The sequence below is a fragment of the Coffea eugenioides genome, chromosome 6, assembly GCF_003713205.1.
Source record: "Coffea eugenioides isolate CCC68of chromosome 6, Ceug_1.0, whole genome shotgun sequence".
NCBI classification, from domain to species: domain Eukaryota; kingdom Viridiplantae; phylum Streptophyta; class Magnoliopsida; order Gentianales; family Rubiaceae; genus Coffea; species Coffea eugenioides.
The window spans coordinates 20,316,899-20,340,055 of NC_040040.1; the positions used below are offsets into that span (position 1 = coordinate 20,316,899).

Sequence of the window (23,157 nt, forward strand, 5' to 3'; positions counted from 1 at the left end):
TTAATCCCTTGAAACAATTGGTCCAGTTGCTGGGAGTGGATTGAGCCTTGCAACAGGGACACAAACCAAAGGATGAGCCCTGGGAAGAGTTGCACCTTTCCCCTCTTCCATGTCAATTTTGCCATCTTCTTTACCATCAACCTTCCATTCAAAACACTGGACCATAGCAGCAAGGCTTGTTTGAACAACTTGTAATGCCAGTGAAATTCCAGGGCAGCCTCTTCGGCCGGTACCAAATGGCAAGAAATGATAATTTTGTCCCCTTACATCATATTGCCCTTTTAGGTTCCTTTCTTCAATAAGAAACCTTTGTGGTTGAAAGTCATGAGGATTTTCCCAGTGCTTGGGATCTCTGGAAATAGCATAAACATTAACTAGTAGTCTAGTCTTTGCTGGTATGTGATAACCGTCAATACTGCAGTCCTCACTTGACTCTCTCAAAATGAATGGCCCGCCTGGTGGATGAAGCCTTAGTGTTTCCTTAACGACGACTTGAAGGTAAGGAAGTTTAGGAATGTCTGTTTCTTCTACCAGTCTACCTTTTCCAACGACAGAATCAATTTCTTGTGCAACATTCTCCATTACACATGGATGGTTAATTAGCTCTGCTAGTGCCCATTCCACTGCAATAGCTGATGTATCTGATCCACCGGTAAATACATCCTGTAAATGATCAAACATAGTAAATTATCAATTAGGTAGTAATATGTTAGGAAATAGCACCAGAGAAGTTGGACGGATGTCCATTTTACAGTTATGATTTTGTAGTCATTAATGACTGATATAGATGAATATCGACAAGATAATACAAAATTACCAGAATGAAAGCTTTAATGCTCTTCTGTCAATTTGAACTCAGAGTTTTCGTCTTCTGATATATCAAGTAAAATGTCAAGAAGATCCTTGGCAGGTTCACCATCAGCAGGTTGCCTTTGCTTTCTCATCTCCTGGTGATCCAGGATGATCTTTTTCAGTATCTCATCATACTTGTCGCGAACTCTCTTGAGCCTCTTTCCAAGTCCCTGCAAATCCAAGTTCTTACAAAACCAGAATAAGTCAGACAAGTTAAACTGTCCACAGAGCTCAGAACCCTCTTGAATCGCCTTCCTAACTTCCACGGCCTCAGCAGAACATCCAAGTTCTTACAAAACCAGAATAAGTCAGACAAGTTAAACTGTCCACAGAGCTCAGAACCCTCTTGAATCGCCTTCCTAACTTCCACGGCCTCAGAATCATTTCCAGAACACTTTTTGCTCATGATCATTTCTGATATCACATTATTCGTTGTTCTCATTAGCTCGGCTCGAATATCAACTGCCTTGCTAGCTTTTGCATACGTTGCAAATGATTGTATTAAATTTTTTACTTCAGAATGTCTAATGGGAAACATTAGGTCTAAGGTCCGACCTCCAAGAAGTTCAGACATGCAGAGTTTTTTCATGAATTTCCAATACGGTCCATACGGGGCGAAAGCGAAGTCCTGTGAGCCATAAGTTAAGTAGCTGATAGCAGCTATTTGAGGCCGGTTGGTGCAGAGGCCCCGTCCTGGACCCATACACGTGGCAGCCCAGGGAGGTCCGAACTGGGCCTAGACCCCCAGGCCAACGGGAACCGTCCTGCGGCCCCCCGCCGCTAGTGCTCCAAGGGGCTCCAGAGAGCAATCCCGCCGAGGTCGGGATTGCTCCCCCTCAGTGCGGGATTGAAGCTATTCTGGGCAGGTCCCGAAACGTACAGAGGTCGGGCTCCTAAGTAGGTATAAATAATAACGCACACCGGCTGCGCAAGGTACGCTCACTATTAGACAATTGCTCCCGACCGTTTTTACTTCCCGTGAACCTCACTCACCGGAAAACTAACTTGACCGTCTGAGTGCCTTCGGGGACAACCTCGGGGCCCCCCCATTGGATCACTTTCCTGTTCGTGTTTCAGGCTTAGGACGCGCTCTTCTCATCAGCACGCCGAGCTCATCAGGTCAGCTCGGTCCGGGAAAGTTTCGTACTTCTTCAGTTGGCGCCGTCTGTGGGAACCCGAAGAAAGGTACCAGTATTGTGTTGATGGCGAGAACACGTTCCAAGCGAACCGTTGAGAACACCGATCCAGGAGCCGGCGAGGGGTCGGCGAATGGAGACCGAGGCGGCCCGGGGCCCTGGGGGCTCTGCCCTTTCAGGGGAACGGAGGCAGCAGATTTTTCAGTTCGTGACGGAGAACCTTCCCATGCTAGAAGACATAATTTGGCAAGCAAAGGAGGGGGGTGAAGCCGGGGGCGCCCAAACCTCCAAGGCGAAGGGGAAGGAGAGGGAATCACCTCCCGTTCCCTCGGAGGATGAGTCCTGGGACCAGCCCCCAGGAGGAAACGCCCACGGACTCCCCCTCGGCCGCGGACCTCGGTGGTCGGGGATAGCTAGGGGTACTCTCGCTACCGGTCTGCTGGGGGCCGACCAAGGAATTCCTCCTCGTGGAAGCTTGCGCGAAAGGAGCCTGAGCGCTCCCCCGGCCGATCTGTCAAGAGCCGGCCGCGGGACCACCCCCGGTGGAAGCCTGTCCGAGACGAGTTTGAGCAAATCCTGCGGCCGCAGTTGTACGAGAACAACTATACCACCTCGCCCTTTACCCGATAGATAGAGGACTACCCACTACCCCGGAGGTTCAAGATCCCAAATATCGAGCTGTACGACGACTCGACAGACCCGGAAGATCACCTTTCGGTCTTCCTGACCCATATGCGCCTGCAAACCGCTGCGGATAGGGTCCGCTGCAAAACCTTCCCCATGTTCCTGAAAGAGAAGGCCCGGCTCTGGTTCCAAGGTCTGGCACGGGGGTCAATCCGGAGTTTCCCCGAGCTGGCCAGGCAGTTCGCCGCCCAGTTCGTCTCCTCGAAGACGTACTCGAAAAACGTGACTCATCTGATGGCAATCAGGCAGAAGCCGGACGAGTCCTTGAGAAACTTCATGACCCGCTTCAACACGGAGAGCTTGCAGATCAGAGACAATGATGAAAAGGTTGTCATGGGCGCCTTCATGAATGGGCTCAGGGTGGAAGAGCACTTTCTCATGCTCGCCGAGAAGCCTCCCGGAGACCTGGAAGAGCTGTTAACTAGGGCTCACGCAGCCGCTAATGCGGAAGAGGCTGCTCACCTCAAAAGAGAGTCAGATCGGGAGATCGGAGATCGGAGAGAACGGGTAAACTCGCCCGAGAATAAGGACGGCCCGGCCAAGAAGAATGTTTTCGACCGGCTCTCAAAGGATAAAGCCCCCGCTCAACCGCCGCTTCCAGAAAAAGGCTACACCCCCCTGACTCGGCCCAGAGCCCAAGTTTTGACCGTTATGGAGGCGGAGGGCCTAGTGGGGCGGCCACCTAAAATGGGGACACTCCGGAACAAGAGGAACCAGGACCGGTACTGTGCCTTTCACCGTGATGTTGGGCATGATACCGAGGGATGCTGGGCCCTGCGAAAGGAGATAGAGGATCTGATCCAGCGCGGCTTCCTGGGGCGATTCGTGCAGCAAGGTCGACCAGGCAAGGAGCGCGGACGCACCTACCACAGAGACAGGGACGAGGGCCAGCGTCGCTACCGCCCTGAGCGACGTGACGTCCCTCGGGGCAACTCTCCCGACCAGGACACTTAGAACTTGGCAGGGGTAATAAACACCATATTTGGGGGTCCCACGGGAGGGGACAGCCATGCAGCTCGGAAGAACAGGCGACCTCCTCCGGAGGGGGATGACTCCTTGAAGCGCCTGCGTATGGACGAAGAGATCACCTTCGGGCCAAGGGATCCGGTTCCCCTGGCGTCTGGAAACCACGAGGCTATCGTGATAGACGTCGTGACCAATAACTACCGGGTGAAGAAAGTGTACGTCGACCAGGGGAACATCCTCTTTTACCGGGTGTTCAAGGAGCTCGGCTTGGAGGACGGGCAGCTAACCCCGGTTCGGACACCGCTGGTGGGCTTCACCGGACCGCCCATCACTCCGGAGGGGATGATCACCTTGATGGTTACAGTGGGGCAGACGCCCAAATGCCGAACCATTCCCGTCAACTTCGTGGTGGTCAAACAACAATCCCCGTACAACGTGTTCCTGGGGCGGCCCGCCTTGAACACCCTCCGAGCTATCCCCTCGTCCCTCCACCTCAGCGTCAAATTCCCCACCCCGGGAGGAATAGCTGAGGTGCGGGGGGATCCAGAGGTGGCCCGACCTTGCTACTTGGCCGTGCTCCGGAGACATGAGAAGGTGGTTGCCCAAATGACCAGCTTGGAGCCCTACATCCCGGGGGAGGAGGCCCGGCAGCTGGGCACCCAGGACGAGATCGAGGAGTTCCCATTGAGAGAGGACAGGCCCGACCAGATCCTCCGTGTTGGTGCGTCGCTACCCCCCGAAGAGAAGGAGGGCTTGAAGGTCCTGCTAAGGGAGTACGCCCAGGTTTTCGCATGGACGGTAGAGGACATGCCTAGGATTTCAACTGACCTGGCTGTCCACCACCTCAACGTAGACCCCCGTTTCAAGCCAGTGAAGCAGAAGAAATGGAGTTTCGCCCCAGAGAGAAATGAAGTGATCAGGAAGGTGGTCGGGAAGTTATTGGAATCTAAAATCATCTTGGATGTGTACTACCCGACCTGGTTAGCCAACCCCGTCCTGGTGAAGAAGGAGGACCAGTCCTGGAGGATGTGCGTGGACTTTACAGATCTCAATAAAGCCTGTCCGAAGGACTGCTTCCCCTTGCCAAGGATCGACAGGTTAGTAGACTCTACTGTTGGTTTTGACGTTTTGTGTTTCCTGGATGCTTTCAAGGGATACCACCAGATAGAGATGGCCGAAGAAGACCGGGAGAAAACCTCCTTCATCACCGAGGAAGGAAGTTACTGCTACCGGACCATGCCGTTTGGGCTAAAGAACGCTGGAGTCACCTACCAACGTCTGGTCAACAAACTATTCCAGAATCAGATCGGCAAGAGTATGAGGTCTACGTGGACGATATGATCGTCAAGAGCCGGACTGGTCGGCAGCTTGTCCCCGATCTTAGGGAAATCTTCAACATTCTGCGGGAAAATCGGATGGGGCTGAACCCAAAGAAATGTACTTTCGGGGTTAGGTCGGGAAAGTTCCTGCTCTTCCTGGTCTCCCGAGAGGGGATCCGGGTCAACCCGGATAAGCTCCAGGCCATCATGGACATGGCCCCCCCGAGGAGCGTCAAGGAGGTCCAACGGCTCGCGGGAAGAATGGCCGCCCTAAACAGGTTCCTCTCGCGCTCCGCGGTGAGAGGGTTGCCCTTCTTCCTAATCCTGAAAGCGTCGAAGGACTTCCAGTGGACGGAGGAGTGCCAGACAGCCTTCACCGACCTAAAAGCATACTTGGCTGAGCTTCCTGCTCTGACCGCCCCGGAGCAGGGAGAGACTCTATTCCTATACTTGTCTGCTTGCAGCGAGGCCGTTAGCGCGGTTTTGGTGCGGGAGGACAGGGGGGCTCAACGGCCAATATACTATGTTAGCCGAGCTCTACAAGGGCCGGAGTCGAGGTACACGCCGGCGAAAAAATTGGTCCTCGCCTTGGTGCACGCCGCCCGGAAGCTCCGACCTTACTTCCAAACCCACAGCATTACTGTCCTGACGGATCAACCCTTACGGCAGATACTCACAAAACCCGAGGTCTCGGGCAGAATGACCAAATGGGCCGTCGAACTGGCCGAGCACGACATCGGCTATCAGCCTCGCACCGCTATCAAGGCTCAGGCCTTGGCAGACTTCCTCGCCGAGGAAGCCAGTCTGTCCTTGACCGAGCCAAGCTCCGTGCCCGAGGAGGCGCGGTTGGAAGAGCCGTGGGTATTATTCGTAGACGAGGCCTCAAGTAAGGAAGGGAGCGGAGCTGGCTTGCTGCTCACCTCGCCCACCGGAGAAGAGCTGACCTACGCTCTCAGATTTGACTTCCCGGCATCCAACAATGAGGCTGAGTACGAGGCATTATTGACAGGATTGCGGATAGCCAACCAGATGGGTATAACCGCGATCAGAGTCCGGAGCGATTCTCAACTGGTAGTCTACCAAGTCTGCGGGGAGTACGAGGCCAAGAAGGATGTCATGAAGAAATATTTGGCTAAGATGCAGGAGGCGATGAAGTTGTTCGACCTCTTTGAGATCGAGCGAGTGCCAAGGTCACAGAACAAGCGAGCGGACGCCCTGTCGAAACTGGCATCCTCCTCGTTCGCCCACCTGAGCAAGGAAGTCTTAGTGGAGGTAGTTAAACAAAAAAGCATTGACCAGGTCCCGGTCTTGGCTATAGACAGTCCAGCCACTTGGATGACCCCCTCGTAGACTTCCTCAGCTCGGGTGCCCTCCCAGTGAACAAGACCGAGGCTCGCCGACTCCAACTCAGAACTGCAAAGTACGCCTACGCCGGGGGGACCCTCTACAGGAGGTCGTATTTGTCTTCCTGGCTAAAGTGCGTAACTCCCGAGAAGAGTGACTATGTCCTCCGAGAAGTTCACGAGGGCCTGTGCGCGGCGCATGTGGGGTCTCGAGTGTTGGCCAAAAAATGTCTGCTCCTAGGCTACTACTGGCCCTCGGTGTTCCGGGATGCCGCGGCTCTGGTCCAGAAATGCCGGGCTTGCCAGGTGCACACCCCGCTGCGTCACTAGCCCGCTCAGGAAATGGTCCCCATCCACGGTCCTTGGCCCTTCGCCCAGTGGGGAATAGACCTCCTCGGTCCCTTTCCCCGGGCTCCCGGAAGGTACGAACACCTCGTGGTGGCCATCGACTATTTTACAAAGTGGATGAAGGCCGAACCCCTGGCCACTATCTCCGGAAGGGCGATTCAGAAGTTCTTCTGGAAGAACATAGTCTGCCGCTTCGGGATCCCGCATGTCTTGATATCCGACAACGGGCGACAGTTTGCTGCTTCAGGAGCTGGTGCGCCGAGCTCGGAATTTGCCAAAACTTCACCTCAGTCGGACATCCCCAGGCCAACGGTCAGGTAGAGAATGCAAATCGAACCATTCTGCAAGGGCTTAAGACTAGGTTGGAACTAGCCCAATCTAACTGGCTGGATGAACTCACTAGCGTCCTCTGGGCTTACTGCACTACGCCTAGGACAGCCACTCACGAAACCCCGTTTTCCCTGACTTATGGGGCGGAGGCGGTGGTGCCCGCATAGGTCGGCCTTCCCTCGCCCCGGACACAGAACTTCGTTGCGTCAGCCAACGAAGAGGAACTGAGGTGCAATTTGGACATGCTGGAGGCTAAGCGTGAGGAGGCGGCGATACGGATGGCTAAGTATAAAAGCCAACTCGCCCGCTATCATAACGCGAGAGTGAAGAATACACAGTACCAGTCGGGAGACCTCGTCCTAAGACAGAACTCAGTCAGCCGAGCTCATAACTCCAACAAGCTCGGTCCGAACTGGAAGGGGTCGTACAAGGTCATCGAGACAAGCCGGGCTGGATACTGTAGGCTTGCGAAGCTAGACGGAGTAGAGGTACCCCGCACCTGGCACTTCTTGAATTTGCGGTTGTTCATAGGATAGGTTGGTCCAGGATATCTTACTGTATTCTTTGAGATTTTCGTATCAGTTCATCGTTGAATAAATGCTCAGTTTTCACGTTTTACATCCCTTTTTATTATCAATGTCGTTTAACTTTTCACTTCTACACTAGCACACTCAGATCAAGCTAAGTGTCCTAGCGGGGGGCTGAGGAGTGAGAAATTGTAAAAAGGTGGAATGCCTTTCGAGTCTGAGAGATCGGCGTTCGACCCAGGAGGTCGGCATGATTATCTTTGACGCTCGACCCAGGAGGTTGGCAGGATTCGTAACGGGTAGAATGCCTTTCAAGTCTGAGAGATCGACGCTCGACCCAGGAGGTCGGCATGATTATCTTTGACGCTCGACCCAGGAGGTTGGCAGGATTGGTAATGGATGGAATGCCCTTCAAATCTGGGAAATCGACGCTCGACCCAGGAGGTCGGCATGATTACCTTTGAAAATTTTTTGGCGCTCGACCCAAGAGGCCGGCAGCTAAGGGACAAATTCAGATAGTGAATCAATGGAATGCCTTTGAAATTTGAGGACGGATGCTCGACCCAGGAGGTCGGCAGAACTGTCTTTAGAACTTTGCCGCTCGACCTAGGAGGTCGGCGCAGCTTAAAAGAGCCTTAGGACCGGTGCCCGGCCCAGGAGGTCGGCTCGCCTCCCAGATTGTGGGAGCTGGGTTGTTAGTTAGTTTGGTAGTCTAGGGGAACCCCAGTTTGTCGTCCTTTGGGAAACTGTTTACAGTTAGGCGGATGCTCGACCCAAGAGGCCGGCACACTGTTTCAGTAAATCAGGTTTGACGTTCGACCCGAGAGGTCGGCGTAACTTAAAGCCTAGAAGTTTGGTGTTCGGCCCAGGAGGTCGACGCGTCACTCCAGTTATCAGAATTCGATTGCTAAATCAGCCTGATGGTTTGATGGTTGGGTGTTCCTGACAACTTGGTCGTTGGCCTAAAGGGCGATAGATGCTCGACCCAAGAGGTCGGCACGCTTCCTTGGTGGATTTATTTGGGGCTCGACCCGGGAGGTCGGTGTTCCTTTTCGGTTACTAGGGTTCGCCACTAACAAAGAGTTGAGGGTAAAATCAGATAGTTTCATTCAAATTTCATCTCATATATACATTCAGACCCTATCTATTACAAAGCCTACCGAGCTATACAAGGAAAGGAAAACCTAGCTATGCCTTCTTCTTGCTGGCGACCTGCTTGAGGTGGGAGATGAAGGTACACCTTAAGCATGTTGAGAGGTGGGAGCTGAAGGTACACCTTAAGCATGTTGAGAGGCGGGGGGAGAAGGCTGTTAAAAAGGATGTCCGCGGAGATCGTGAACTGCGGGCATGGCCACATCCTTATAAGGGGATGGAAAGGGTTTCTGGAGTGGTCACTGCCTTAGGCCACCGGCTCCTTCCCGGAAGCCCTGCCAGGGGTCTCCTCCTCCTCCAGGGGAAGCTCCGGCAGCTCGGCCCCCACGTCGCTCCTGCCCACTAGGTCCTTCAGGGCATGCCCTTTGCAGTACCCGTCGAAGAGCCAGTCCAGCTTCCCCTCGGCCAAGGGGTTGTAGTCCTTGAAGTCAGCCAAGTTGAAGCCGGGCGGGTTGAGGCCCTTCACCTGGTCCAGGGCCCGCGTGACGCCGACCTGCATATCACGTTGTTGGTTAATGTCATAAGATGCACCCCCAGATCACACACCTTTCCCTGTCCAGAGCACTTAACAAGGGTTTCCAACAACTTCATCGTCTCCTCCCTCCGGATATCCATGAAACGGTTAACCTGTGGCATCGAAAGAAGCTCAGTCATGCATAGTTTCTTCATGAAACGCCAATACGCGCCATATTCTGCGAAAATGAACGTGCAGTCTTCATATATGTTGAACACAGAGGACTTTAATTCGGGTCTTGAAACGAAATTCATCTCGTTATCTTTCAGCATTTCTTTAGCAATGATTGCATTAGTAACAATAATGTTACTTTTGGAACCAAGACGGAGCCGCATGAGGGGACCATAGCGGGCGGCCAGGGCTTGGAAAGACTTGGACAATGCTGGACCAAGTAAATGGAGATGTCCAACCAAAGGCAATGCCGGAGGGCTGGGAGGGTGTCGGATTTGAGTTTTGGATATCGGCCATTGTTTAACGTTGGAACGGAAAAGGTAGACCGTAAAGGACCAAACAAACAGCAGAAGAAAATAAAAGAGGATATCCGAGACAAGAATCATGGTTTGCATTCAATAATTCGATCGATATTTTTTCTCCTACCACATCAGTGATATGCTTATATTGAGTGAATGAACTATGAGAAACAAACTCAGAAACCGGCTACAGATAAAACGGTAGACAGATTTAGAAGTGCCCTTAGTATATGTGGAGCAAAGCAAGCACTAGTGTGGTTTTTCAAAGAGGTAATGTGGTTTTTCAAGAAGTTGTATTGGGCCGGAACAAAGTCCCTATCAGAAGTAAATGTAGAAGTATGTGAGACAAAGCAATAAGCCTAATATACATATAAACATTAACTTTCAGAAACGACACTTTCTTTGGCTAGAAGTTCCCTATTAGAAAGTTTCTTTGCAACACAAAAGATTCACTAGCTTGTTTTTTTTTTTGCCAGAGAGAAAACTGGATGCTTAGTTGTCCCTGTCGTTGATTCTTGAAGTTGGATGTCACATTTCCATAGGATGGCCGAAATGTAGACAACCAAGTCCCACCAAACAAGACCAAGCCCTTGTCTCAAGTTCTCAGCTTGTTGGTAAAACACAATACCGACTCGCAAGTTGCAATGCACCAAATTTGGGGCCTGCAGAAGGCAACTATTCTCCTTGGCTGATTGGTTGATTTAATTGAAGGAGATTATCTTACCTCTGCAATCAGCATTGCCGGTGGCCTTTCATCACTTTGAGCAAACTGGAAATTCATCAAGCAATCATTAGTTATCGTACAGGTTGGCATGCCACGATCGAAATAATTTCTTCAAACGCATTCTATGATTGACAATAGAGACATTTGAACTGTCGGAAATAAAGATTGGATTTGCACCATTGTTAATGTATGCTTACTGAGGAGGGTATTTCCAGCTCGGCTAGAGCTGTTCCGACTGCTTCGGCCTCCCACCATCGGCCTCGACTTCGGCACAGTTATTGCCTCGGCCAAGGCTCTCACTCAGCAAGCCGAAGCCAAGGATAATGACCTCTGACACCTCTGACACCTCTGGCACTTCTGATAAAGCTGCTCTGACCTGCGCCGCCTGACACAACTATTTCGGCGCACCTTTCGGCAGAGTCCATTATGTCTCCTTGATACACTGGCCCTGCCGGATCTCTAGGGACCTGTGCAAGCAGTCCCTCTCTCCTATCCGACTCCTATAAATACTCAACACCTCCACTGAGGAGGGGGATGACCAAAATTCTGGTAAAGGCATATTAGTCTTCTCTACTCATTACTCTTTTATTCCCGAACTAACTTAAGCTTCGGAGTTACACCGGGGACTCTAGTCCCTCCTACAATTTAAGCAGGTGACCTCGTTTGAGATAACCACCCAGTATAAGAGGCCTTCTCCAGCTCGGGTGACTCACTCCAGCAGGACAAAAACGACCTCTTCAATTGGCGCCGTCTGTGGGAAGCGCGAGAATACCAAAATATGAAGCCTACGCGTTCTAAGAGCAGGAAGGCTCTCACCATTGGTGCTGAGCAAAGCAATGCAGCTCAACCGGAAGATATTTCAGAAGGGCAGGAGCCCCCAAGAACTCACCCCGCAAACGAAGAGGCCATAACACGTATGGCCGAGTTTGTAACAGAGAACCCCAACATCTTTGAGGAGTTGGGGAGATATTTAAAGAGGCAAGGCAAGCAGAAGGCTGAGTCCTCTAAAAGAAAATCAGATTGGTCTCCCGAAGGTTCATCTGACGAAGAATCTGATGGAAGGCGCCTAAGCCGAAGTGTCTCAAAGCGGGCATTTTCTAAGGCCACTTCTAAGGTAGCTTCCATGACCAAGGCATTTTCCCGAGGACTCCTAGGGCGACGACCTGAGGAGGAACCTCGGCCCCTGGGAATACCCGGGGTAAATTACATGAGGGCCCCGCCCTTCACTGATGACATTAACGAGGAAAGGCTTCCTCCAAACTTCAAGCTTCCCTCTATACCATCTTATGACGGCCGAGGTGATCCTGAGAATCACATCCACGCCTTCATCTCGGCTTTCCGTTTATACTGCATCCCTGACCCAGTCATATGCCGAGCTTTTCCAGTGTTCCTCCAGGGCACTGCTCGAAAATGGTTCTGGGGATTAGAACCTAGGAGCATCTCCACCCTGGGGGAACTGGTGGAAAGATTCCTCCATCGATTCATCTCCTCCCGACCTACGACCAGGACCTCGGCTTATCTGCTGAATTTGCAGCAGAACCCGGGGGAGTCACTTCGGTCGTACGTCCAGAGGTTCCATGAGGAGTGCGTACAAATACCTAACCCCAATGAGCAAGTCACTATTGCTGCATTCACTCATGGGCTTGTATCTGGAGTGTTCAACACGGGGATCCACAAGAAGTATCCCCGTAGACTCCACGAACTGTGGTTGAAGGTCGAGAAGGGCATACAGGCCGAGGACCTCAATCGCATGAAGAAAGAAGTCCAAGCTGCTCGCCCAAGGGCCGACCCCCGAAAAGCAAAGGAGCTTGGCCGAGGTGAATCTGGGACTGGAAACGGCTTCCAGAGTCCCGGCCGAGATCGCCGTAGTGTGTTCGACAGGATTTCTAAGGGGAAGTCGCCCATCCCAGAGTCTGAACTGACTCCCCTGAACACCTCCCGATCCCGCGTGCTGTCTGTAATGGAACAAAACAACCTCGGAAAGGCCCCTCCCAAGATGTGGGGCAGCAAAGACAAGAGGAACTCGAACCTCTACTGTCTGTATCACCGGGACATCGGACATGAAACAGAGCACTGCAACGATCTCAAAAAGGAAATTGAGAACCTCATCCGACAAGGCCACCTCAAGCAGTTCATCCGCCGAAGTGGAGGACAGTCGTGTGATGAGAATCGACGCGATAAGCGGGGTGACCAACGCCGTGATGAGAGGCGGACGTCAAGAAGCAGTTGCCGACCTCCCGAGGATCCTAGGGAGCCGAAAAGGCCACCCGGAGACGGATCCTCAGGTCAAAGACTGGGATATGGGCCAAATATTGCCGGAGTCATTAACACCATTGCCGGCGGTCCGACGGGAGGAGATAGCCAGAACTCCCGGAAGAGGACCTACAGACAAGCCAACCCGGATCAGGAAGAGCTAAATTCTCGCCTGTCCGAGGTGATCGCTTACGGGCCCAGTGATCCCGTCCCAGCTGCCTCCAGCAGTCATGAGGCCTTGGTGATCGAGATCCTCACCAATAACTACCTCGTGAAAAAGGTCTACATTGACCCGGCAAGCTCAGTTGACGTCATGTACCTCCGCACCTTTGAGAGCCTTAAACTGGCCAGGGAGTGCATGACCCCGGTGAGAACCCCTCTTGTCGGGTTCGGGGGACACATTGTGCACCCCGAAGGGATGGTGGCTCTGACGGTAACTGTGGGACATCACCCCCGCTGCAGAACCATCCCCGTCAACTTCGTAGTGGTTAAGACTGATTCGCCATACAACCTACTCCTAGGTCGACCTACACTTAATGCCCTACGGGCCGTATACTCTACTTACCATTTAAGCTTCAAATTTCCCACTCCTGCTGGGGTGGCCGAGGTCAGCAGCAACGTCTGCGCTGCCCGAGAGTGCTACCTCGCCACCTTACAAGCAGCCTCTCCATCAACCTCCGGAGCGAGGCCTGAGAAAAGGTCGAATATCCTCTCTATAGATAGCATTGATCCCCAGCGAGTTGAGAAGATTCCGAGGTTGGAGACTGGGGATGAGGTGGAAGAACTCCCTCTGGACCCCACGAAGCCTAATCAGACAGTTCGCGTTGGTACCCGACTGCCCGATCCTGTTAAAAGAGACATGGTAGACCTCCTCAGAAAGTACTGGGACGTCTTCGCGTGGGCCGCGGAGGAGGTTCAAGGAGTTCCGCATCACCTCATGATACATGAGCTGAATGTCGATCCCCAAATCCGCCCGGTCAAACAAAAACAAAGGCACCTCGGCCCTGAGCGTAGCCGAGCTGTGGGCGAAGAGATAGATAAGCTCCTCCCTGCAAAGATCATCCGAGAGGTCCAATATCCGACCTGGTTGTCCAACCCGGTCATGGTAAAGAAGGACACCGGGGCCTGGAGAATGTGCGTCGACTTCACCGACCTCAACAAGGCTTACCCCAAAGATTGTTACCCATTGCCTAAGGTCGACACCTTGGTGGACTCGGCAATGGGATATGAAGTCCTCTGCTTTTTTGACGCCTTCAAAGGGTACCACCAGATCGGAATGAGTCCGGAGGATCAGGAAAAGACCGCCTTCTATACTGACAAAGGCACATATTATTACACCACCATGCCTTTCGGACTAAAGAATGCCGGGGCCACGTATCAACGCTTGGTTAACCAAGCTTTTAAATCTCAAATCGGCCGGACTGTCGAGGCTTACGTAGACGATGTCCTCTTGAAGAGTCAGACAACCTCCACATTCCTGGCCGACCTGAAAGAAGTACTGGAAGTCCTTCGGGAGACACGAATGATGCTGAACCCCAAGAAATGTGTTCTCGGGGTCACTTCGGGAAAGTTCCTGGGCTACCTCGTCTCTAGGCGGGGTATTGAAGCAAATCCGGACAAGGTGAGGGCCATCCAAGAAATGTCCTCACCACGGTGTATCCGTGACGTCCAGAGACTGACAGGGCGGTTGGCCGCCCTGAACCGGTTTTTATCGCAGTCAGCCTCCAAGGCACTACCATTCTTCAAAGTCCTCAAGAAAACTGACAAATTTTCCTGGACGGAAGAGTGCCAACAGGCGTTTGAGCAGTTAAAGGATTACCTCAACCACCTCCCAACACTCACCTCACCTCGCCCAGGGGACAAGTTATTCTTGTACTTGTCCGCTGCAGCTGAAGTTGTGAGTGCCGTACTGATTAGGGAAGAAGGTGTCCAAACATCTGTTTATTATGTCAGTCGAGTCCTCCGAGGTCCGGAGACCAGGTACACTCAGGCGGAGAAACTTGTGCTGGCCTTAATTCATGCAGCTCGTAGGCTTAAGCCCTACTTCTTAGCCCATCACGTCTGTCTGCGGACAGATCAACCACTTCGGCAGATCCTGTCGCGACCGGAAGCCTCTGGACGCCTCACCAAGTGGGTCATCGAGCTGGGAGAGTACGACTTATCTTATGAGCCCCGCACGGCAATTAAAGCCCAGGCTCTCGCAGATTTCCTGGCCGAGCTCACTTATCTTGAGGAAGTGAATGAGACCATCCCGGCTACCACCCAAGCTGTCACCTCGTCCACCGCCGAGCCTCAGCACTGGACTTTGCATGTAGATGGCTCATCCAATAGCGAGGGTAGTGGAGCCGGCTTGCTCCTCGAAGATCCTCAAGGAGAAGTTTGTTCGTATGCCCTGAGGTTTGACTTCGCAGCCTCAAATAATGAAGCCGAATACGAAGCTGTTATCGCCGGCCTGCAACTAGCTCGAAGGATGGGGGCCGCGCACATCCTGATCTATAGTGACTCCCAACTCGTTGTGTGCCAGATACTAGGTGAATACGAGGCCAGGGATGAGGTGATGCATCGCTACCTCTCCAAGGTTCTCCAATTGGCGGCACACTTCGAGTCTTTTGCAATCCAAAGAATACCGCGGTCACAAAATAGGAGGGCTGACGCTCTCTCCCGGCTTGCTTCTACCTCCTTCTCCGATCTGAACAAGACAGTCCTCGTAGAAGTTTTAGCTGAGCCGGGGTATTTAGCCGAGGTCGTGTACCCCGTCTACTCAGGGGACACCTGGATGGGGCCCTTGACTCGATATCTCAGCCAGGGTGAGCTCCCAGAAGACCAAGCTGAATCACGGAAGATCCAACGAAAAGCAGCTCGGTACACCCTCTGGCAGGGCCTCTTGTACAAGAAGTCCTACTTCGACCCATGGCTACGGTGTATCACCCCGGAAGAGGCCGAGAGAATCCTCGAGGACATTCATGAGGGACTCTGTGGTGCCCACGTCGGCTTCAGGATGCTCGTAAAGAAAGCTTTGCTTCTCGGGTACTTTTGGCCCACCATGAGGGTGGATGCCCAGGTCAAGGTTCTTTGTTGTCCTTCTTGTCAACACCATGCCCCTGAGCACCACCAACCAACTAATCTTATGATTCCCATCACCTCACCATGGCCGTTCGAGCAGTGGGGGACGGACATAATCGGTCCATTCCCCAGAGCCCCAGGCAACTATGCCTACGTGGTGGTGGCAGTAGACTATTTCACTAAGTGGGTCGAGCAGAACCCCTGAGAAGCATCACCGGAATGGCTGTTCAAAAATTTTTCTGGAAAAACGTGGTCTGTCGCTTCGGACTACCTCGAGTTGTGATCTCGGATAATGGAAGGCAGTTCGCTGATAACCCTTTCAAGGCGTGGTGCGAGAACTTGGGGATTAAGCAACACTTCACCTCGGTGGGGCACCCCCAGGCGAATGGACAAGCCGAAAACTTCAACCGAACTCTCCTCCATGGCCTCAAGACCAGACTTCACCGGGCTGGATCATCGTGGATGGAAGAGCTCCCCAGCGTGCTGTGGTCCTATCGGACTACGCCGAGGTCGGCGACTCAAGAAACACCATTTTCCCTAACTTATGGGTCCGAGGCTGTCGTTCCATCCGAGTTCATCACGCCTAGTCCACGGATGGCTGCGTATGCTGCCGAAGTCAATGAAGAGAAGCGACGAGTTGACCTCGACCTCGCCGAGGAGAGGCGTGATATGGCCGCGGTCAAAGTGGCGATCTACAAAAATATCCTAGCTGGCTATTACAATGCTCGGGTCAAGAATTTAAGATTCAGTCCGGGAGACCTTGTGCTCCGGAAGAACTCGGTAAGCCGAGCTGAGCCTCAGGGAAAACTCAACCCAAAGTGGGAAGGACCATATCGTGTTGTTGAGTCCAGCCAAAACGGATATTGTAAACTAGCCTACCGAGATGGTTCGCGGGTGCCCCGAACTTGGCATGCTGGGAACCTTAAGTTGTATTACCCTTGAGGGGTACGTATTTTTATATCTTACTTCTTTAAGTTATTTCTCACTTATTCTCATTTTATCCTAAGTGAAAAATAAGGGGACAAAGCAGTAGTCAAAAAGAAAAACTGAACTCAATCAAAAAGAAGGCAAAAATATGCAAGACTAAAAAAGGCAACTTTATTAAAGTTCATGAAGCCGAGGTCATTCATAACCTCGACTCCCGATTACAAGAGCTAATGACCGAGGTTATCTACGACCTCGGCCCACCTATTGCAAAAATAGATGCTTATCCGGGGTTCTGGCCCCCCATGGTCTCGCCGCCTGCCTCGGCATCCTGTTGTCCTTCCTCTCCTCCACCAGCCTGACCCTCTTCGGCACTGTCATCATCCGGCTCGAACTCCTGGAGCCACTTATTGAACTCAGCACGGACTTCGGCCAGGTCCCTTCCAGCCTGGATGCCCTCACCCACGCGGTCGCATAATTCCTTGGCATCCTCGTTGTAGTGCGAGGCACTCTGAAGGGACTCCAGTTGCTCAGGGGAAAGGAAGGAGGCCGCGTCATTGATGGCCGAAGTGTAGCCGAGTATGAAGCTCGGCCGAGTTAACTCGCCGAGATCACGGATGAAGGACTCTGACTTCCGGAACGCTTCCACGGTGGTGGCCCCGGCTGTGTCTATGGCCACCTTGGATGATTGTTCTTCCTGAGCTCTCTTCTCCCTCTCCTCATCAAGAGCAGTTATGAGGGAGTTATTCGAGACCTCGGCTTTCTTCTTCGCTGCCTCGGCCTTGTCACGTGCCAGCTCGGCGGCCTTTAGTTTCCCTTCCAGATCGGTGATTTTCTTCTGGAGCTCGGCTGGTGACTCGTAAGTTTCTATAAAGTCCCCGAAGCGCTGATGCATCTCTGCAAAGAACGCCGTGGTGAAGGCCCAGGAAACCGCGGTGCCCTGCATCAGCTCGGCTGGATTGAGTTTCCTGGTGTAAGTATTGTCCCGTGGCAGGACCGAATTCACCAGGAGCTCGTGTGCAACTCGGGGGTCCTTGCAGCGGTCATTGACGTTGACATCCCACTCCGGGCAAAATTGTGCCCCGGAGTACCTCTTGTCCTCCCCGGCTGCTAGAGAGGGCACGTGGTGGAGGTTGAACAACGAGTTCCCCGAGATGGAGTCGCCCTGGACCACGGTTGCACCTCGACCCCGGCCCCGAGGTTGAGAGGCTATGGTTACTGCATGGGATGGAACTCCCACTGGAATGGACGCTTTGGATCTTCCCGGCGTGCCCGAGGTGTGCGACCCCTCTCCTATAATCACCACGGCTGGTTCGTGAGTGCCTGCCGCGGCAGTAGTCTTCTTGACCTGCCTGGAAGAGGACTCACCAGCGTCCTTGCGCTTTTTTGCTGGCCTCTTCGCTACCTCGACCTCTCCCGAGGTAATCAGGTCGGAAACCTTCACCACTGCAAAGAATGAAATAGAGTCAGTTAGAATTCAAGAAGAATAAACAAAGGAGGGGAATGGAAAATTACAATGTATTTTTAGCCTAGTAGAAATGAGGATGGTGTGATCCGAGCTGATCAAGGCTCGGCTGAGCTCGCCCTCCACGAGCACCCTTTCAGGGAAGTCCCAACAATTAATCTTCAGGCCCGACCCCGTCAACTTTCGGAAGTTGCGTTCTTCCAATTTGCCCGGGGAGGTTTCTTTAACCGAAGTGGGAGGTCTCCACCAGAATCCCCTGGGGAAGTCCTCAGCCGGGACGAAGAAGAAGTTCCTCTTCCACTCCTTTATTGAGCTCGGGGCATCATATACCAACTTTGGGACCTTGTTCCCAAAGTAGAACCACCCCTTCTCGCTCCCGCTGTTCTTAAGTGAGTAACAACGGCGGAAGAGATTGACGTTCGGCTCTATCTCCTGATGTCGGCAGAGTAGCTGGAAGCCGACGAGGATGCGAATTGCATTTGGGGTGAGTTGAGTAATCCTCACCCTCCAGTACCGCAGGCAGTCCCGAAGAAACCTTGTAGTTGGCACCCTGAGCCCGGCCTCCAGCTGCTCTACGTAGATGGCTACCCTACCCTTCGGAGGCAGAGCGGCGGACTGATGTGGGCGCGGCAGGTAGACACTGTAATCCCTCCTCCACGGGTACTTGCGGATCACCTCGGCTATGGAATCTTGGTCCATCGCACTGATGAAGGCCGGCATCTGACCATAGTTTAGCGTGGCCACGTGTGGAGGAGTGGATGGCTCTTGTACACCCACGTCGATTGGAACTTCATTCCCGAGGTCATCATTGTACAAGACCTCGGGCTCGACCTCAATCTCTTCGGCCTGTTCCTCCGGAGACTCGGCTCGGCGAGATGTCTCCGCACCTCCTCCCCGGGCTTGGTAAGAAGCTTCCGCACCTCCTTCCTCGGCGTCGGATGCGGTTTTCTCCTCGGAAGGGCCGGGCCTCTCCGCCTCGGTGAAGTCTGGCCTCACCGTCTCTTTGTGTGTGCGAGCTGTTCTAGCCATTAATACAGAAAGAAGAAGTGAACTTACTTAGAAGATGCGAAGTGAAGAAGTTGCTGAGGAAGATGTAGGTTGGAAAGATTGCCGAAGTGAAGAAGCAAATAGACAGAGCTCTGAGGTGATTTCAAATTTTGGTAAAGAATGGAACGGTGAAAAGAAACCCCTATTTATAGGCAGCAGGGGAGGGAACCGAAGAGACGCGATCTTTGGGATTCCCTAAGGCTCTCTCTCCCCTCATTAATGAAGGTGCTGTTCACCTGACAACCGATTGTATTGATCCGACGTTAAAGCTGCCAGCCTCCGTTTCACCTTCCCTCAGTCACATCTACACAGTCGTGACGTGTTCTTGCCATGTTCCGTGTTTCACACGCGCGTCAGCCTCGGGAAGCAATGACTTCGGGTAACCACGACCTCGCCCCTCCCAAGGCTGGGGGGCTTAGTGAGGAGGGTATTTCCAGCTCGGCTAGAGCTGTTCCGACTGCTTCGGCCTCCCACCATCGGCCTCGACTTCGGCACAGTTATTGCCTCGGCCAAGGCTCTCACTCAACAAGCCGAAGCCAAGGATAATGACCTCTGACACCTCTGACACCTCTGACACCTCTGGCACTTCTGATAAAGCTGCTCTGACCTGCGCCGCCTGACACAACTATTTCGGCGCACCTTTCGGCAGAGTCCATTATGTCTCCTTGATACACTGGCCCTGCCGGATCTCTAGGGACCTGTGCAAGCAGTCCCTCTCTCCTATCCGACTCCTATAAATACTCAACACCTCCACTGAGGAGGGGGATGACCAAAATTCTGGTAAAGGCATATTAGTCTTCTCTACTCATTACTCTTTTATTCCCGAACTAACTTAAGCTTCGGAGTTACACCAGGGACTCTAGTCCCTCCTACAATTTAAGCAGGTGACCTCGACTGAGATAACCACCCAGTATAAGAGGCCTTCTCCAGCTCGGGTGACTCACTCCAGCAGGACAAAAACGACCTCTTCACTTACTGCATTATTGAAGACTGGGTCTGAATTTAATTAATTAAGAAGTCAACTTTTAACCACCTATCGGATACAGTATTGGAAACTTGATCAATTTGTGAATTATTATATGAGTTTGATGAGGCCTGCAAATGTTAGTCGAGCACCCTTTTCCATGGATGTTCCCAATCTTTGGCCGATGACTGAGCATGAAAGACGACAATCACAATCAAGCATCTTTGTAGCAAAGACAGCCCAGATTCTTGATTACCACAAAAATCTGCATTATGGCCTAAAGAAGGATTTAGATACCTTCTTGTCTTCATCCCTTGGTACAGTAGAATTTTGTCTGGACCCTGATAAAAGAATTATACTGCACCACACTTGCTAGATTATTGTTAATCACATGATCCATAAACTATATGTTACTGGCATTTTTAATGGCTTGTTTTCAATTGCTGTGGATTTTACAAAAATTCATGTCTCCTGATAGAAAAGAAACTAAACATAAAGAATAATCAAAATTAGCTAAAGTTAGTATTTGGCTGATTTTGGTTTTCATTTTTTTTTTTTGGACTGAAAATTAAAACAAAATGACTTTTGTCTGTTTTTTTTAAAAAAAGATTGATTATCTAAAATCAGAATCTATAATTAGGTGAAATGATTGAACAAAAACAGGGTTCTTTTTATTTTGTTTTGGGCCAACAAATTCGGGATTTCCAAATGCGAATGCAGTTGGGCCTCAGCCATCCTAGATGGAGTGGAGTAAAAGCTCGTGAAGAATTCTAATAAAAAAGGATACTGGTAATATTGTTGGACCGTCCTAAAACAAAACAGAACCCAACCCAGAATAGATTTGGGCCAATCGCCTCGTTTTGGTGTTGGACGCACAGCATTAATCCTTGCCACCCATGTTTGGGACCTCACCAACTCTTATACTGAACATGGCGGCAGTGTTAGTATTCTTCCACAGTTGATTCACAAAATGTTTGATTTGCCTAAATAAAAATTGAAAAGGGCAAAAAAAATAGATCTGGAAAATGAATCTCTAAGAAAAAAAAAAGTCCAAATAATTGGTGTGAGAAATTTTCCACTCATGGTCAGTGATTGTAAAGTTCGAGATATCCTTTAGTAAAGAAGCAAGCTGTTTCATAACTTTCCCTTCTAATTCAAAGTCCAAAAGTCAATTAGGAATTACACCCCAAAAAAAAAAAAATTAGTCCCGAAATTAATTTTCAGCTTTAACATATTGAATAGAAAACTAACAATATTGATCTCCCTTTTAATTACTCGAAAAATATCATAAGGTTAGCAACAGTCTTTGACTTTTTTAAATCATCTTGGTCTCCCTTCAAGTTTCGTGGGACAAGTGTTCAGTGCAATTGTATTTTATGCGGTTCCATCCGGTCGTTGACAAAGTAAGAGGAGAATCTTGACACAAACTTTAGGCCGTCGCCACTTGTACCGTTTTCATTTGGTCAAATTAGATACCCTAGTCAGCTCTTTTTGTTTTTGTTTTTTTCCAATTCGGGTGGTTGTTAACTCACTTTCGAAACTTCCATTTTTTTCTTGTTAGCGGAAAGAAAAAGCTAAAGGAGCTCTTCTTCTGGCCATCCATGTAAGACTTTTAGGTCTATTGTCAAGGTAAACTGTCTATTATTTTCAAAGTTATTTTCTTTGCTCTCCACTTGTCCTTGAAAACATATATTTGAAAAAAATCATGTCTGTGTTTTGATAGCAAATTATTTACACAAATTTATCTGTTTAAATCATAGATATATTTTTTAAACATATTTTTATCTCGCATATATTACATCAAAAAAACGTTACAGTATTTTTTCAAAAAATCATCTCAAATAATCTCTTATCCAAGTACGCTCTGATATCACATCTTGTTAAGTGGCAAACTAGGAGTTATTTTTTTTCTTTTCTTTTTCCTTTTGCTATTTTCGGAAACCTTAAGAGGTGTTCATAAAACTTTTCTATGATGGCAAAAGATCTTTAGAAACTAAAAGTTTTAATAGAAATTTGGATTGTGAAAAATGTATTATTGACTATAAATAACAAAAAAAAAAAATTTGGATCGACCACATATGCGCCTTTTTAAGTTTCCACTCCTCCAAAACCCAAAGTTGATATTAGTCTTGAACAAAATTAACATTCTCTTTTCGACCATATTTGACTTTCCTTATATATTGCTGGCAGAAAATTTAAGCATATGTGTTGAACTAGAAAATAACCCAAACCACATTAACTATTCAAATAACCAACCCAAATTTTTACTCCCTCCGTCCCACTTTGATAGTTCTATTTTCCTTTTTCGTCTGTCCTAAATTGTAGTGTACTTTCCAATTGAAGAATGTAATTGTATTTTAATTTTCTTAAAATACCCTTATTCAATGTAAGTTGTCGTTACTATAAACCTACCACATTTAATGCATTTAAATTTCCCAAGCTTATTTATATCAGGAGGGAAACAAACTATGTCATCATTGGCTACAAACCATGAGTGAAAATTTTCAAAACCATCCATATTCCACAATTTTTCTAATGAAACTCCAACAAAAGAATATGATTTCAAGTTCCTATAAAGTTGTATTCTAATTAATGTGAGGGTATTTAAGAAAAATAGCTACCTAAATTGATTGTTCTAACAAAATTAACTATTTTTTCTTAAACTGTGTAAAAAAAAAAAATCAGGACTATCAAAGTGGGACGGATGAGTAAAAAAAAAATGGTGTAGAACAGAATACACAAACCCATGACCAATACCAAGTTGTGAAAATGATAGCCAAGAATAAACCCTATCCAGACAGAAACACAACAATCAAGTACTTAATTGCTCACAGAAGTCACGACCAGAGGCAAATACATACACAGACTATAGAGACCGGAACCCTTCACAATTAATGCCAACTAAGAATTAAACAGCACTCACAGATCAAAAGAAAATTCTAAACAGCACTGATAGTGATAAATGGCAGAATAACTACGCTTCATTAGACTCAAAAAATCAACTTTGATGTTCAACGATATTGATACACAATCAATGCCACACAAGATGTACAAAAAGCGACTGAGTTGGCGACGT

At 50.1% G+C, this 23,157-nt stretch overlaps 3 protein-coding genes across 3 annotated transcripts in view; 1 reads left to right on the forward strand and 2 right to left on the reverse strand.

Annotated features, from left to right (window-relative positions):
- LOC113773796 (3,9-dihydroxypterocarpan 6A-monooxygenase-like) lies at positions 1-9,728 on the reverse strand. Its single transcript, XM_027318408.1, has 4 exons — positions 9,388-9,728; positions 1,226-1,502; positions 900-1,121; positions 1-678 (listed from the first exon to the last, which is right to left on the reverse strand). The coding sequence occupies exons 1-4, from the start codon at positions 9,726-9,728 to the stop codon at positions 1-3; spliced, it is 1,518 nt and encodes a 505-aa protein (XP_027174209.1).
- Positions 9,729-11,143: 1,415 nt separating this feature from the next.
- Positions 11,144-15,886, forward strand: LOC113773797. The gene has a single exon (XM_027318409.1). It carries the CDS (start codon positions 11,144-11,146, stop codon positions 15,884-15,886), a length of 4,743 nt encoding a protein of 1,580 aa, XP_027174210.1.
- Positions 15,887-19,635: 3,749 nt separating this feature from the next.
- The window catches only part of LOC113773799 (protein ABHD18-like), a 7,193-nt gene continuing 3,671 nt past the window's right edge, over positions 19,636-23,157 (reverse strand). Inside the window, exons 4-5 of the mRNA XM_027318410.1 lie at positions 20,379-20,422; positions 19,636-19,848 (exon numbers count right to left, since the gene is read on the reverse strand). Coding sequence (XP_027174211.1) covers positions 19,636-19,848; positions 20,379-20,422 — 257 coding nt within the window. The remainder of the gene's footprint in view (positions 19,849-20,378; positions 20,423-23,157) is intronic.

Bases quoted from the DNA above. Each gene is read 5' to 3' on its own strand.
- LOC113773796 (XM_027318408.1), bottom strand. From the start codon at position 9,728: ATGATTCTTGTCTCGGATATCCTCTTTTATTTTCTTCTGCTGTTTGTT. The intron at 1,122-1,225 runs GCCGTGGAAGTT...TGTTCTGCTGAG, and splicing joins GTTCTGGAAATGATTCTGAG to GCCGTGGAAGTTAGGAAGGC. The intron at 679-899 runs CTTCTTGACATT...TAATTTACTATG, and splicing joins ATGGTGAACCTGCCAAGGAT to TTTGATCATTTACAGGATGT.
- LOC113773797 (XM_027318409.1), top strand. From the start codon at position 11,144: ATGAAGCCTACGCGTTCTAAGAGCAGGAAGGCTCTCACCATTGGTGCT.